General features: G+C 48.8%; 1 protein-coding gene across 3 annotated transcripts; it reads right to left on the bottom strand.

The window, feature by feature from the left end:
• Nucleotides 1-6487: 6487 nt before the first annotated feature.
• LOC120950984 (sodium/hydrogen exchanger 9B2) lies at nt 6488-13816 on the bottom strand. 3 transcript variants are annotated; one of them, XM_040369433.2, is made up of 7 exons: nt 13389-13816; nt 12569-12884; nt 10636-11109; nt 7734-7909; nt 7478-7584; nt 7090-7395; nt 6488-7001 (listed from the first exon to the last, which is right to left on the bottom strand). In XM_040369433.2, exons 1-7 carry the CDS (start codon nt 13414-13416, stop codon nt 6702-6704), a joined length of 1707 nt encoding a protein of 568 aa, XP_040225367.2. In that variant the 5' UTR covers nt 13417-13816; the 3' UTR covers nt 6488-6701. The 3 variants fall into 3 exon arrangements, with proteins under 3 accessions (XP_040225367.2, XP_040225369.2, XP_040225371.2); XM_040369435.2 differs by lacking the exon at nt 13389-13816 and adding an exon at nt 13018-13250; XM_040369437.2 differs by lacking the exon at nt 13389-13816 and having other exon boundaries at nt 12556-12711.
• Between the last annotated feature and the right edge of the window lie 483 nt (nt 13817-14299).

Genomic DNA, 14299 nt, shown 5'->3' with positions numbered 1-14299 from the left:
CTGAAAAGTTAGGAGGCCCCTACTCTAATGCGTCAATTTTTGACTCAAAAGGGATTAATTTTTTGACCCTAACGCACCTATTTTGTCTGTAAAATATCAATTTTTTAATCTTATTATGATAATTTTACAAGGTACTTGAGCAGAATTTTGGCAATTGTTATTTTACATCACATACAAACAATACAAAAACCATGTAATTTGATCGTTTTTTTAGACAAAAAATCCATTGTTTACACCTGCAAATATAGGCCAATTTTTTCACTCAATTAAAACTTCCAAAATAGACATAACAATTGTTATATTTTAGATTCTATCAATAAAATTATTCACTACTGAACTCAATTTCAATAATTTCAGAACACACTGCTTCAGAAATTACGTTCAATTTTGTAAATAAAGCGATAGACTCACAGTCAAAACCGGATGCCGTCGAGGCAAATATTGATGCGCACTGTCAAAAATTGATGCCAACCAGACAAAATTAGATGAGGTTTGGCTTTCAGCGACTTAATGATTACCCACAGGCAGGATAGTCAGTCCTACGTGTGGAAACAAGGTCTAATGAAAACTGACGACTGTACAAAGAGACCGACCCATATTTCTAACCTTGAACAGTAGGAACTTTCAGCAAGGAACGAAAAACTGAGCTGCGAATGATTTAAATCAACAGTGAGAGGTAACATTCAATTAGGTATTGACCTTCAATTAGCTATTTACCCAGTGAACGTGAGATAAGACTGTGTTGTTACAAGAGTAACTCTGGATTGAACTCGCTTTGGGTTGCATGTAGCTCAGCTAAAACGGTAGCTCAGCGAAAAACAGTGAATAGGGGCCAAAATCCATATTTCAAGCTATCGCAACTCGTTTAAAACAGTTTTATTTTTTAAGCAAATCTTCACTACCAAACAATTACTTGAACAAATTATTACCACCATAAAGCGGGCGGGCTGCTTGCACTACCCCGCAACAAGCAAGCTGCCTAAAGAGCAAATAAACCACTCCCGGCGTTGTGAATGAACTGCTTTAACCGATACTAAAGTAATTAGACTTGCCTAGCCGCACCCACCTACCGCTGCCGACACTACCACTACTACTACTACAACGAGAAATGGATCTCAAGTGACCTTCCGATTGCACTGTTCCGGTGCCTTCTCCCTCCTGGCCCCCTTCTTCTTCTCAAGACGCTACCATCGAGAAAAGCAGTGATAGCATTATTTATGTTCGACCAAGACGCGCTCCCTCTGCTTATTATCCCTTTACATCTCCCTAGTTTCCCCTGGGCCAGAAGGGATCATCGGGCACCGCACAGCCCAAAGGCAGGAAGGCACGAACCGGCAATTTTTTGGGGTGAGTTTGGTGTGCGCAAAAGTTTTCCCATCATCATTATTCCCCTATCTCTAGCGCGCGCTCTCTCGGTGGTGGTGGCTGTGTTCCTTTCCCGTTTGATACAGCCAATAGCTCTCTATCTTTTGGGTCTGGGACTGGTGCAAACCATCCCATCTTAATTTCGGTTGCCAACAATTGGATTGGAGTTTAAGGTTGAGATGAACCAAGCGCCAGGCTTACGCTGTCACACAACGCCGCCGCTTTGTGACGAGTGACTGATTTTAGGCAAAAAGGGAAAATCGATCTTGGGTGACGGTTTTTTTTTTTTGGGTTTCTAGCAGTGCCTAGCTCTCCCAGGGAAGACTCTCAGCAACCGCTCGGAATTGGGCTTTGGGATTGGTGGGGGAAAAAATAGACTCGCTAATTGAGTCATCCCGTCCTGCTGACGCCGGTGTTAGTTGCTTTGAGCATTCTGATACTGCAATCACTCTAGGCACCCGAGCAATCGAGGAAGAGGGTTTAGATTGTTAGTAATTATAATGGCATTAACACCGCCTTGTTAAGGCTAGCAGAGAGGATTTTTGAAAGCCTCTGGACGGTTTAAATCATTTATCGCAACAGCAGGCTCGATACGATTGGAGTTTTCGCACGCGCCTGTTGCATTGGAAATTAGGAATCAGAAAGGTTTTGGGAAATGAAAAGCAACAGACAGTAACGAGTGAATGCATGTCCATCATCGGATACAATCTTGGACTGATCCAAGAGCTGGTTAATTGTCATTTTGATATTATCGAACGTTTCAAAACGACTCATATCATTGGTGTGAACCCTTTTTTTAACCTTATGTTCCTGGGAATAGGATGAAGAATCTTCCCTGATTGTTCTTCACTAGATGAATCGACAGGATGATGCTGGCAAGTACGCACGCGTCGTTAGGATGCGTTCTTTCCATACGGTGGCGTAGTGATGCTGCTCCCAAGATAAATTAACCTTAATCAACCGAAATTGACACCATCTGAATGGTCCCTCTAATGCCAAAGTGGTCTACAATCTTGCTTGGATTAATTTTATACATTTGATTCATAAAGGACGACCATAAAGCTGCATTATTGGGACATCCACAATCCTCTTAGACTGTGGCGTTCGTTCCTTCCTTCAACCATAGAAGAACACATGTACGCGGAAGTTGTAGTAGATGTGACTCAATACAATATGGCTCATGTTGAATGGTCTAATTGAGCGTTGCAGGGATCGGTATCGTGTGGTGCAAAACAATCCAGTTCAAGGACGCCTTATCTCAGTGTGTGGAGTAGGCCAGAGCAGCTCTGAGGTGAAAAGGGCCATATTGTATAATCCCATAGGCATTTCGAGAGTCGTTTTCCAGTGTATCCAGGACCTTTGATCACGCGGCACAAGAAACTACAAGAAACTCGCCCATACAAAGAACTTCTGTCGCAAGCTACAGAACGTTTTATAACAAAACAACAAATTATGAATCCTTAATCCAACTAGTACGCACCCCAAGATGATTGTGTTGTCAAAAAGGCTGAAGTACAGAATAGGCGAATGTTGTACAAGCAAGGCAAGCAGTTCCTTAATTGACCAAAATACCAGAAAGCACTGTTCAATTGTGATTGGCAATCCTAATCAGGTTAGAAGTTATCATTTAATCGTCCCTCTAACAGAGCTCGCTTACAGAAATTAAATTCCCAATTTAGAGTAAAGCAAGTGGTTTCACTACTAACAGCACAACGACGGGCTAAGAATTCTTACGATCATTGTAATTAGCCGCAAAATACAGTGCAACAGATTGTTAAGCGGCCAATCTCCGTACTGCCCCCGTACCAAATGTTACCTCTCCTCAATTTCCAGCTCATCGCTCACGAATAATTCAATTCTTGATAATCGTCCCTCGGATCTCGGAGCTGCTCCAAACGCCGAACTCGCTCTCTCGACCTCTCGACGATTCTTCACAGTTCAATCTGTTGTTTGTGCACATAGTTTTCGACTTTGGCAAGAACCATCGGCACGTTTACAAACGACACACACACACACACACACACCTTAGTTGAAATACACATCCACCATTCCATTCTCGTGGTCACTGCACCGATGTCCACCGTCCACAGACTCGTGCACAGGTTTGTGTTCGGTTTCGGGTATGAAATCACGTCCCCGCTGCTGCCGGTTATAAGGGCCCAACAAGCGAAGAGCTTTCGTCCACCGGCGCGCCAGCTTGGGAGGATTGTGGTTTGGTCCGTTCACACGTCCCAGTGCAGGTACGTTGGCTCGGTCGGTCACACTGCACTGCACAATTCCCATTCCTTCACCCCGTAGTTGGTGCTGTGTGTGTGCAAGTCTGTGTTGGAATTATGTTAGTCTGTCTGACCGCCACCGCCAGTTCCAGCCGGCTCTGGGTACGGGAACACGAGCGCACACGAGTCCTTCGGGGAGTAGGGACGGTGGATGGTTTCTTTTGCCACTTTAAGAACCTGCTGACATCGTTATGCATACCGTACCGGATGTTAAATGATAGCCAAGCCCGGTTCGAGGTGCGCGCGCGTGATCACCACAAGGATCAGCACAAGAGCGCTGCTAACCCTGCCCGGACACGGGATGGGGTCCCATATGCCGGTAAGACACACCGTACACAACCTACACACGGTACGGTTTCTATGTGAGCGGTTGTTTCGCGCAACAGCAGGAAGGAGAAACGGTAGGGGTGGAATCGGATGGAAACTTGTTCCTTCTCCGCACACAGGTTCTCCGCAAATTGGATTTGGTTCAAAAGTTTATGTGTCTGGGATTTGTTTCGTCCCCCTCCCCTTTATTGTATGTGACCCGAGAAACTGGGATGTGTGCTGAGAACGGGGGGAGGGTGTTGCAAGACCACAAACGTTTGGAGAATTCCCCTTTGTATCTATCGCCTTTGCTTTTGTCTCCGAACCTCTCTTTGGCGCCCGGAACACAACGTTCCGGGTACCAGGTGCGGAGCGTTTCCCAAGCCATTTTGGGACGAAGGCAAACGAAATAAACTGTTGTTATTTATCATCTCTTGACCAGCGATGGGCAGCCGCGCTAAGCCAGAGCATCTGGTCACTTTTTGGTTCTTTTCCACGTCCTGTTATAACATCCTCTTATTGCTCTGATAAGATGCAAACGTCTCGGTTCCCACGGTGTGTGTGTGTGTGTGTGTGTCTGGGAACGGCGCTGTTAGATGCTTATCAGATCATTTCTAACAAAGGAATAATTGCTTATCTTCCCTATCAGACTGGCTCCTCCCAATTGTGCCCCAAGTGCAAGGGAAGCAGTGGAATTCCAACCCGTTAAGTTCGAAAATCCATATCAGTCATAAAGGACCCGTACGGGGTGACCAGAGAGAAAAAAAAAGCCCGATAAGGGAAAGGAAACCCTTCCTGCTTTGTGTGTGCCTTCCCGACAGGGGATGGAAATCTGTTGGCTACAAATTAACAAATGAATTACAGCTTTTATTGATTTAACCTATGAATGTGTAAACACTCAACCACAATCGCCGTTCGTAGGCGAGCGAGATTATATTATTTCAATTTGCAGCTCAATGGCTTAGAATGTTTTTTTTTAATAAAAAAAACCCATTCACTGTTTGCTAGAAACACACACACACACTCGTGCTGCGTATATGCAATGCGATGTGGGGCAAACAAATCAACATTCATCGGCATTTGCAAATACCAGCGTGGTTCAATAAAGCCAGGGGTACATAAATCATGATCGCTGGGCAAACAATTCATTTACATTCAACAATGCCTTTCTAAACAAGCCGATCGATCGATATTAGATTAGTAAAATAGAGAGAGAGAGAGAGAGAGAGAGAGAGAGAGAGAGAGAGAGAGAGAGAGAGAGAAATGCCACAGCTGCACAGAGAGGCTTGTTAGGACGTGAGGGTTGATGTTTACAATCAAACCCACCGAAGGAACAGGTGAAATTCATCTCAGCAACTACAAATGCTTTTCTTCAAATGCTGCTACACCGTGTATCTACTGGCAGTTTTAAAATGTTGCACATTTTGTTGAACAGTTTAAAAGCCAACACAAATAAATTGTACACAAACTTCTAACAAGAGCGACCAAAGCAGCAGCAGCAGCAGCCGGCAGTAGAACGCTTCGCAACAACACGGCAACACTACAACCATTTAACGATTTGCCATGTTTCTGCCAAGTGGTGCCGAACATTCTAAAGGTTTGCTTGTCCTTTTTCTTCCCACAGGAGAAGTTCCGTAGCCCGGGTCAAGAGCCGAATGTTATAGCCGTCGGCAGAAGAAAAAAAAACACACAAAAAGTGGAACACTCCTTCCTTCCTTCGCCGTGACGACACTGTGACCAATCCCCGGTGTGGCATCGTTAGCGGCAGTTTGTAGGCGCAATTGCCGGCCGCAGAAAAGGTGTAGGAGAAGCAGGGGTAGGGAATAAGCCGCCACTCCTGCGGCCACCACTGTCACCGTGTCAGTCAGTTGGAAAAACTGTCGCCCAGAACCGATGGGAAAGGGCAGGAAGCAATGGAAGCAAAGATGAAACTTTAGCTACTCGAGAAAAGTTTTCCATACCGAAAAAGAAAAGCTTTCCTCTTGGATCACCCTCCCCCGGTTGCTGCCGACACAAGCCTGCGATTGTGTGTGCGAGTGGCGTGGCGGTTTTAGCGCGCGCTGATTTGCCTGCGGTGCCTTTAACGCGAACCGAAACCGAGAGCTATCATTCGCAGTGAGTGCAATACGCATTTGTGGTGATAGGGAGGGGTTTGGCGGGAGGGAGGGGGGGTTCTCAGTGCCAACCTGGATAAGGGGAGGAAGCGGAGACTTCAAAACTTGCCGCAGCCAGCCGGAGGAAAACGTCATTCGTGCGGTCATCCGGAAAAACTTACCTAACCACCGGTGTCACCGCAGAAAGCGACTCACACACACACGCACAGCCGCAAGAATTTTGCACATTGATTTATAGTTTTATAGTTTTGCAGCAGCCACGGGGCGGTAAGAATTCAACTCATTTCCGCGTTGCAGTGGCAGGAATTATGCATCGCACGTTAAACTGCGAAAACGGGAAGAGCGTTTTATTGCCCATCCCTGCCCTAAATGTGGGTCCGTTTTTTTTTCGGTGGCAAACTATTGTTAAAGCGAAAAACAAAGACATCAACGGCAAGTTTATAAGATTGTCTTGAAGATTCACACTTGCTCGAACAAAGGCACAACGCACACTTTGCACGATCAATTAAGTAACAACGTAAGTCTAAGTCGATCAAACTAAATCCTAACATTGGGTCACATTGTTAAGTAAAAACGGGTCAGCCAGTACCAGCACCTTAAGTCACTATCTTTACACCATACACCTTCACCCCACCCCCTGTCAGCTGTACTGGTCCGTCCGCTCGTCGGTCGATCGCTTTAGCCAGCGCGGGGCCAGCTTGATCATGAGCAGTGCGCCGAGCGGTGCAGTCAGTATGATCGCCAGCACCGTCACGATCAGCACGGTCTGCGCCCGGCCGTACTCGTCCGTCGCGTTCATGCTGCGGGCAAGATCGAGGGCGGCCGGTCCGAGGGCCGCCTGGACGGTAGCTTTCGGGAAGCCGGCCAGCGTGACGTACGCCTTCTCCTTCCAGTTCAGCTCGCTGCCCACCGTCGACAGGTAGGAGGCAATCAATCGCAACTGCAAACGTCAAAAAAATATGAAAAAGTCAGTGAGTAAATCATGCGTGCCGTGTTCGGTGTGTGAGCCGGTGCCCGGAACCACTTACCAGCACCGCTACCAGCAGCGTCACAAACCCGTACAGGACGGTTTCACCTTCGAGTACGGAAAACTTTACCTCCTTCCCGATCAGCGAGAACGAGACGGGCTTGAGAAACTTCCACAGCAGATCCAGGTACATGCTCACCTCGTTGCACTCGGTCGGGGGCCGCTTGCGCCACCCGGTACCGGCCACGAACGCGGTTACGATGCAACCGAGCGCACCGGCCGACGGGTAGCCCACCTTTTTGCTGCCCACCACCGACAGCGTACCGGCGAGGGCCGTCATCGCGAACCGCAACCCGTTGGTGTACTTCTGCAAACGAATGGGGGGGAGAGGTGCGTTTGAGTGTAATTAAAACTGTTAACTTCCGGTGACAGAACAGATGATACGTTACCGCTTGGTACGAGGGCAGGTACAGCAGGGCAAGCCCGCACAGGCTGCCGTACACCAGCCCGATCACGATACCGATCGGTCCCTGCAGGATCTGGCTGGTAAGATCGCCTGTAGAAGACACGGGGGAGAAACAGAGAGAGAGAGAGAGAGAGAGAGTGTGAGAGAGAGAGTGAGAGAGAGAGAGAGAGAGAGAGAGGTGTTTTTTATTAAAAAAGTGCGATTAAATCGGGAACTGGTACGTACAACCCCACACTTACCGGTGGAAAATATCACCCCCAGGATGACGCCGAACAGGAAAATTGCCAGCACATCATTACAGCTTGTCATGGCGATGATTAATGTGTGAATGCCTTTGTTCAGCCCGAGCCGTTCCTCCCGCAGGCGCAGCAGCACCGTCACGACGACGTTCGGCGAGATGGCAGTAACGACCAGGCTTGGAGATGGAAATGAGATGGAGAAAATAGGAAGAGCGGAACACCAAGGTAAGTGGTACTGCTTTCTTGCCAGCTCGCGTTTTTATTTTTTACTGCCACGTTCTGCAACGCGCAAAGTGCAATCTTCCGTATTACGTTCTCTTTCCGTTTGGGAGTTAAAGGTAGTCCAAGGGTTATAATGCAACTGTAGGGTCACAGGCCGAAAATTGCACTTTACCTCCATGTCCCCTTTTTTACACATTTTTTCCACCATTTTTGGAAGGAAAACGGGGAAGCAAAAGGCCATTAAAAAACAGGAAGGTGATTCGCTGTGGCCACACGCGATGGTGGAGACTGCCGCTGCTCCCACTGGAGCCAACTGGTACCCACCTCTAGTGATGGGTAAAGTAAAAGAATTGTCCGGAGCCGTCCGGAGTTGTCCGGAATCGTCCAGAGTCGGTCTTGTCCAGAGTTGGAGTCATCCGGAGTTGGAGTCATCCGGAGTCGGGGTCATTCGGAGTCGGAGTCATCTGGAGTCGAAATCGACCAGAGTCAGCCGGAGTAGGAGTTGTCCGGAGTCGAAGTTATCCGAAATCGGCTTTAGATGGGCGGAGCTGTCCGGATTTGGACGTGTCCGGAGTTGGATTAAGAGTCATCCAGAGTCAGATTCTGAGTCGTCCGGAGTCAAATTCGTTGGATGTCTTCCGAGGCCGGAGTCATCCGGAGCCAGAGAATTATTCGGAATCGGAGTGGACCTGCGTCAGCCGGAGTCGGGGTTGTACGAAGTCCAAGTCGACTTCAGTCGGTTGAAGTTGTCCGGAGTCGAAGTCAGAGTCGTCCGGAGCCAAAGTTGTCCAGAGTCGTAGTCGGAGTTGTCCGGAGCCGGAGACGGTGGCGTTCCGAGTCGAAGTCGTCCAGATTCGGAATCATCCGCAGTCGTGGTCGTCCGGAGTCGGAGTCGTCCGGCGTCTTCCAGATTCGGAGTCTTTCAGATTCGGAGTCATCTGGAGTCGGGGTCGTCCGGTATCTTAGACGTCCGGAGTCGGAGTCGTCCGGAGTAGGAATCGTCCGGAGTCGGAGTCGTACGGAATCGAAGTCTTCCGGCGTCTTCCAGATTCAGAGTCATCCGCAGTCGGGGTCGTCCGGAGTAGGAGGCGTCCGGAGTCGTCCGAAGTCAGAATAAAAAAAAAAAAAAAACAAACAATTCCTACTTCGAACGACTCCGGCTAACTCTGATTTTTGACGACTTCGGGAACGCCGACACTGGGCAGAATTAGTGATTTCGATTTTAAAGGAATTGGAGTCGGACGGGTTCGTCAGTGCGCTCCAGAGAGCACATCACTAGCTTAACTCCATCAAAGTAAGCGAACAGAAAAAATGGGTGCGATTACCAAGGAAGGAAATTTATTCCGCCAGCCACTCAAACGTTCGTATGAAAATTCGTACCCACAACAACAAAAAAAAAGCTCCCCACCGAGAAAAGAAACGGTGCAATCACAAAGACACGGCATCGTGATGCTAACAGAGTTGCAACTTGCACTGGAGCCCATGATGAGGATGGGATTTTAATCTACTTTTTACTCTACTTGCTGCTGCTACTGCCAGCTTTCATCAGCTGGGAAGGAATGAAATTGATTTTCATCAACCGCAACGAACGGGGCGAACGGGGCGAACGGGGCCACAAACAAGCGGCACAAATTTCGTTTGCAGATCATCCAAAAGGGGCTCAGCAATTCCAGCGTGAAGAGAAGGGGCCAACAAACGGGTTAGGGTGCAGAATGGTGCGCAATCCATTTAGCGGGGGTTTTTCTTCTTTTCCTTTTCACCCGGCATAATGATGAACACCGTAACGCGGGGAGTTTTTTTTTTTTTTTTGCTACCAAAAGGACCCGTTTTTTCCTGCCCCGTTTCGGCTCTCACCGGCTCCTACACTTCCTGTTGCTTCGCACCTTCCCCCTTTTACAAGACCTCGCGCGCGCACTTGTGCGTTCTGTTCTTGAGTGATTTTTCACCGAACCAGGGTCGGGGGAGGGTTCCCTTTTCTTTTCTTTTTTCCCTCTTGTAAATGCATTAGCTTCACCTTCGCCCTTTGGTCCGGAGATGGTTGTGAGATGTTTCACAAATCCTTTACCCGGGGGCCAGAGAGAACCCATTTCCCTGGAAGAGATGGGGGGAAAAATTCTTTTCATTTTCACCATTTCGCTTTTTTGTTGTTGTAAATCCTGGCCAGTCGTTTTGCTACCCCTGGCCCCGGTTCAGCTCTCCCGAGCTTCTTCCGGCAATGGCATGGGCTTCCAGGACTCCCGGTTCGCTTCCGGCGGGTAGTGGCACCGAATGGAACACATACAAAAATGCTTTGACGTGCCCATGGAACCAACCAAAAGGAAAGGAAAGCGGACAAAACAACGGCCCTGCACACACTCTTTCGTGGAACGGGTGTCCCATTGTTGCGGCGGGAGGAAAAGGTTCTTTTATGTGGCTTTTAGTGTACTGCAACGTCCATTAGCTGCCGCCGGTGGCCGTTGTGCTTCCGCTCACCATAATGCTCCATACTGCCAGAGCGCCTCTTCCCACCCATCCGAGAGCAGCCCGCGGGTCGCACGTTTAAAACCAAATTAAAGGATTTAATTCCACTACCGCACACTGGACGGGGGATACGCTTTGTAACGGGGAGGGAGGGGGGGGGCTGAGCAACAACGCCAACAGCAACGGATGATGAGAACCACACACACACACACATACTTACCCGAGCAAAACGCCCCACAGCCACGGTAGGGCGAGCAGGTAATGGGAGAGTACGGCCACGGCCGCAACCTCGGCCACCGTCGGCACCAGCGTGAGCTGCATGATGAAGCGAAACAGCGACCGGAGGGCGTTGTAGTCCAGCCCGAGCCCGGCCAGCAGCATAATGTTGACGAGTGCCATCTCGCGCAGAAACACCTCGACCCGCTCGTACCCGGCAAAGTCGGCCCAGCCAACGTTCGCGTACAGGACGCCCCAGAACAGCATGCCGAGCATGTCGGGCAGGCCGGTCAGCGAGACGAGCACGCCGCAGGCCTGGGCGCCCACGAACAGGAAGGCGAGCCGCATCAGCCCGCCGGCCGGCTCGGACAGCTCCGGTGGCAGGATGGCGTACGCGATCGCCCACAGGAACGCGAACAGCAGCAGCAGCGCGAGCGGTTGGGACGCGGTCGGCCAACTACGCACCAGCGATGGGCATCTGAAGTGGAGAGAGGGAGAGAGAGAGAGAGGGGCGCGTTAGTGTTGCGTTGGTGTTACAGCAATTACAGTGTGCTCGATTGCGGCGGAACAATTTTGGGGGGCGGGAATGGGAAAGGTGGTGGGGAAGGTTTCCTGTTTAGCGCGGAAAGTTTGGTTCGCGTCGATGGTTGCATTGTTGACGCGTCTATTATTTGCAAACAAGTGGATGATGAACTAGGTAAAGCATTGCACAAGCCACTCTAATCACTTTGTCTAGCGGCTAGTCATAACACACACGGTGGGGCGTTGTAACAATGTTGTAACAAAGTTCCATTGGTTTATGGAATGGAGCTGAATGGAACTGACCTTTGCAGTCTAAATACAGCATGAGGTGGTTGAAAACAATGCAATAGAATAGTCAAACCTATGCCAAAGCCTGACAAGATTACAACAACCAAGCAAAGGTTCTAAAGCAGCTATTTCCATGGGCTTTTTAGGGGTTCTGATACATTTGGATACTTTTTTAACTGTATTGCAAGCAAATTGGAAATTACCGAAGTGAATTTTGCCTGAAGGAACAGGATTCTAAGGCACTCTTATAAGACTTGTGTACCTGAATTCCAATTCGACAATTGTGCTCACTATGTCCAATATGAGGTAATACAGAGCTACGATTGAGCTACATGCTGAGCTTCTGATTGGATTTCTTCTTCTTTTTTTTATTTATAAGCCTTGTTTACATAGAGCTATTCAACACAATGCCAAGCTGAAATCACTGTTTCTGCTAGAAGAAATTGAGGCGAGAAGGCTCAAAATTTCCATACAATATTTTGTTCTCTTATTATTTTAACACAAGGAGAACGGAGCTGACGATCATTAGCATCGGTTGTAGAGAGAACACCCAATGAAGGTTGTTCAAGTTGAACAATGTCCAAAGTCCATCAATAGAAATCAATCGATCACTGGCGCTTAGAGTGTTAACGCAACTCACTCTCCGTGGACTGACTATCGTTCTATGAGTTAAAGAATAACTATCAAAATGGTTAGCACGGTTTGGTTCCGGGACCACCAAGACACTCACCGCATTGGAAGTTACCTAGAAATGTGTACTAATAGCTCAGTTAAACAATCTCAGATCAACATTGCTTGTGAAACCAGCCAACGCTGCCTGCTAGCGAATGATAATAATTGAGGCAAACTGGTACAAATTAGCAAATAATCAATGCCAGTACCCAGTCGAAGCAAACCATCAGCTCACTATTCGATACTCTACACACACTAGCGACAAACGGTTGTAACTTTGATTGGAGATTTGAGCCCATTTCGATGGACTTGATTTACACGCCGCACACACCCTGCCAATATACCACAACACCCGTGCTACTACCAAAAAAAAACAAGATCGTTTATCACACAACAGACAAACACAACAACAACAAAAACCCACACACACACACACACACACATGACTGATATACTTGCGAGCGAAGGCAGCGGTCCGTCCCGGCGTTGGACTGCCGGAGATGGTGCCACCATTGCCAACGGATGGACTGGTCGTTCGCACCGGATGCCAATCGCCAGTGTCGGCCGTCTCCGCCGTCACCACCACCATGCCGGTGAGGGGCAGTGCACCATCGGTGGTGGCCTCCCGTTTGCTCAGTGCCATGGCCAAATCAATCGACGGAATCGGCGCTGGTACGGTGGTGGGCGCACGGCTGTCCGGTTCTGTCGGTACGCTCGATCCACCGTTTCTGGCCGTGTGTGCTTCTGGCTCTTCCACGGACGTGATGTAAACTGTGTGTTTTGTGAAAGAGAGGGAAAGAGAGAGAGAAAGAGAGAGATACAATAAGGTATTAGTAAAGCAAATACACGGGGTTTACGCGTTGTTCGCGATCATCTTTCATCTCCCCCCAATCAAACGCATTACATTTCCCATCCATAGTTGGATTGTGTTTGCGCACAGCAATCTTTGACCACGCAAACACGCACGAACTTTACGCAGCAATGCCAAAGCCACTCTCGTCGGTGGTATGTGATTGTTTTTGACGAAACAGACGCTATTTTCTCTATTCTCTACTATCACACGCAGCAACGCGCACGCCAGCTGATACGCCAGCTGCCTACCACGGGAAACACCTAATCGTAACTGTGGGCGCACGGCTGACGGCGCCTTCGTACAGCCGCGACGCGTTGACGTTATCAATTATGACTGATTAATTGTCCGCGAGACAGCTCTATCGCACCCTCACACCACGCAAGAGCGTGTCTGCTTGTGCCGTACTACCCCCCTCCACTTACTTCTCGGCGGTGTCAATGGATGCGGCATCCGGAACGGATCTTCCAAACCGGTGCTGGTGCCGGCACTGCACAATCTCTGTCGTCTCGGCGGCACCGCACCTAGCACCGCTGTCACTCGATTTTCGCTTCCAACCGACGCACGTGTTAGCGTTCACATATAATCCGGGGGACTGGTTACGAATACCCAATACCGGAGTGGGTCTGACGGTCGAGAGAAGCGATCCAATTTCGGGTGACTTCCTTTTATACTTCCAGCCCAAACGCCAAAAGCCCTCCCATTGCCCGGGGTTCGAGGGGTTATGGGGTGTCGTTTAATTACCATTATCGTTTTATCTGCTGTGTTTGCTCTGCACTGCATTACGCCACTCGGTGTCGGAGATTCTGGCAAGACGTTCGTTTGGGCTGCTGCTGCCCGCTGCTCCGGGTCGTGATCGTACGCAGGCGATCCTCAAGCACACAGCCGACCATTTACAACCAAACCCGCCTGTTTTTTAGCATTCGGTAAACATTTGCTATGTTTGATGGTAGTAAAACTATCTAACCGACCCTCTCTTTAACTACAGACAGCCACATTCGTACTACCAAAGCGGCTCAAACCGACGACCCGTATGTCTTGCATGCCTTTTGCACCAAAAAAGTGCTTCCAGTAAATTGGGCATTCGGGGAGGGGGTTTTGATTGAATACTAACGATGGAACGTCTCCTCCAATGGAACTGAACTCGATATTGAATGCTGTTTAATGCCGTGTGGGTTTGGGAGGGAGGGAAGTCTCTGGGAAAAGCTGCTACCAATCAATAAGCTTTGCACAGGTTGCGCAGCACACTTGCATCCCCATCACCATCAATGACAGGAATTTTACGGGCAGCTGTTGTGTTGTACCCACTGCCTATTAATTCTGCCTACCCGTAGAG

Source organism: Anopheles coluzzii, chromosome 2, assembly GCF_943734685.1.
Source record: "Anopheles coluzzii chromosome 2, AcolN3, whole genome shotgun sequence".
NCBI classification, from domain to species: Eukaryota; Metazoa; Arthropoda; class Insecta; order Diptera; family Culicidae; genus Anopheles; species Anopheles coluzzii.
This window is presented reverse-complemented; position numbering and strand designations above follow the sequence as displayed.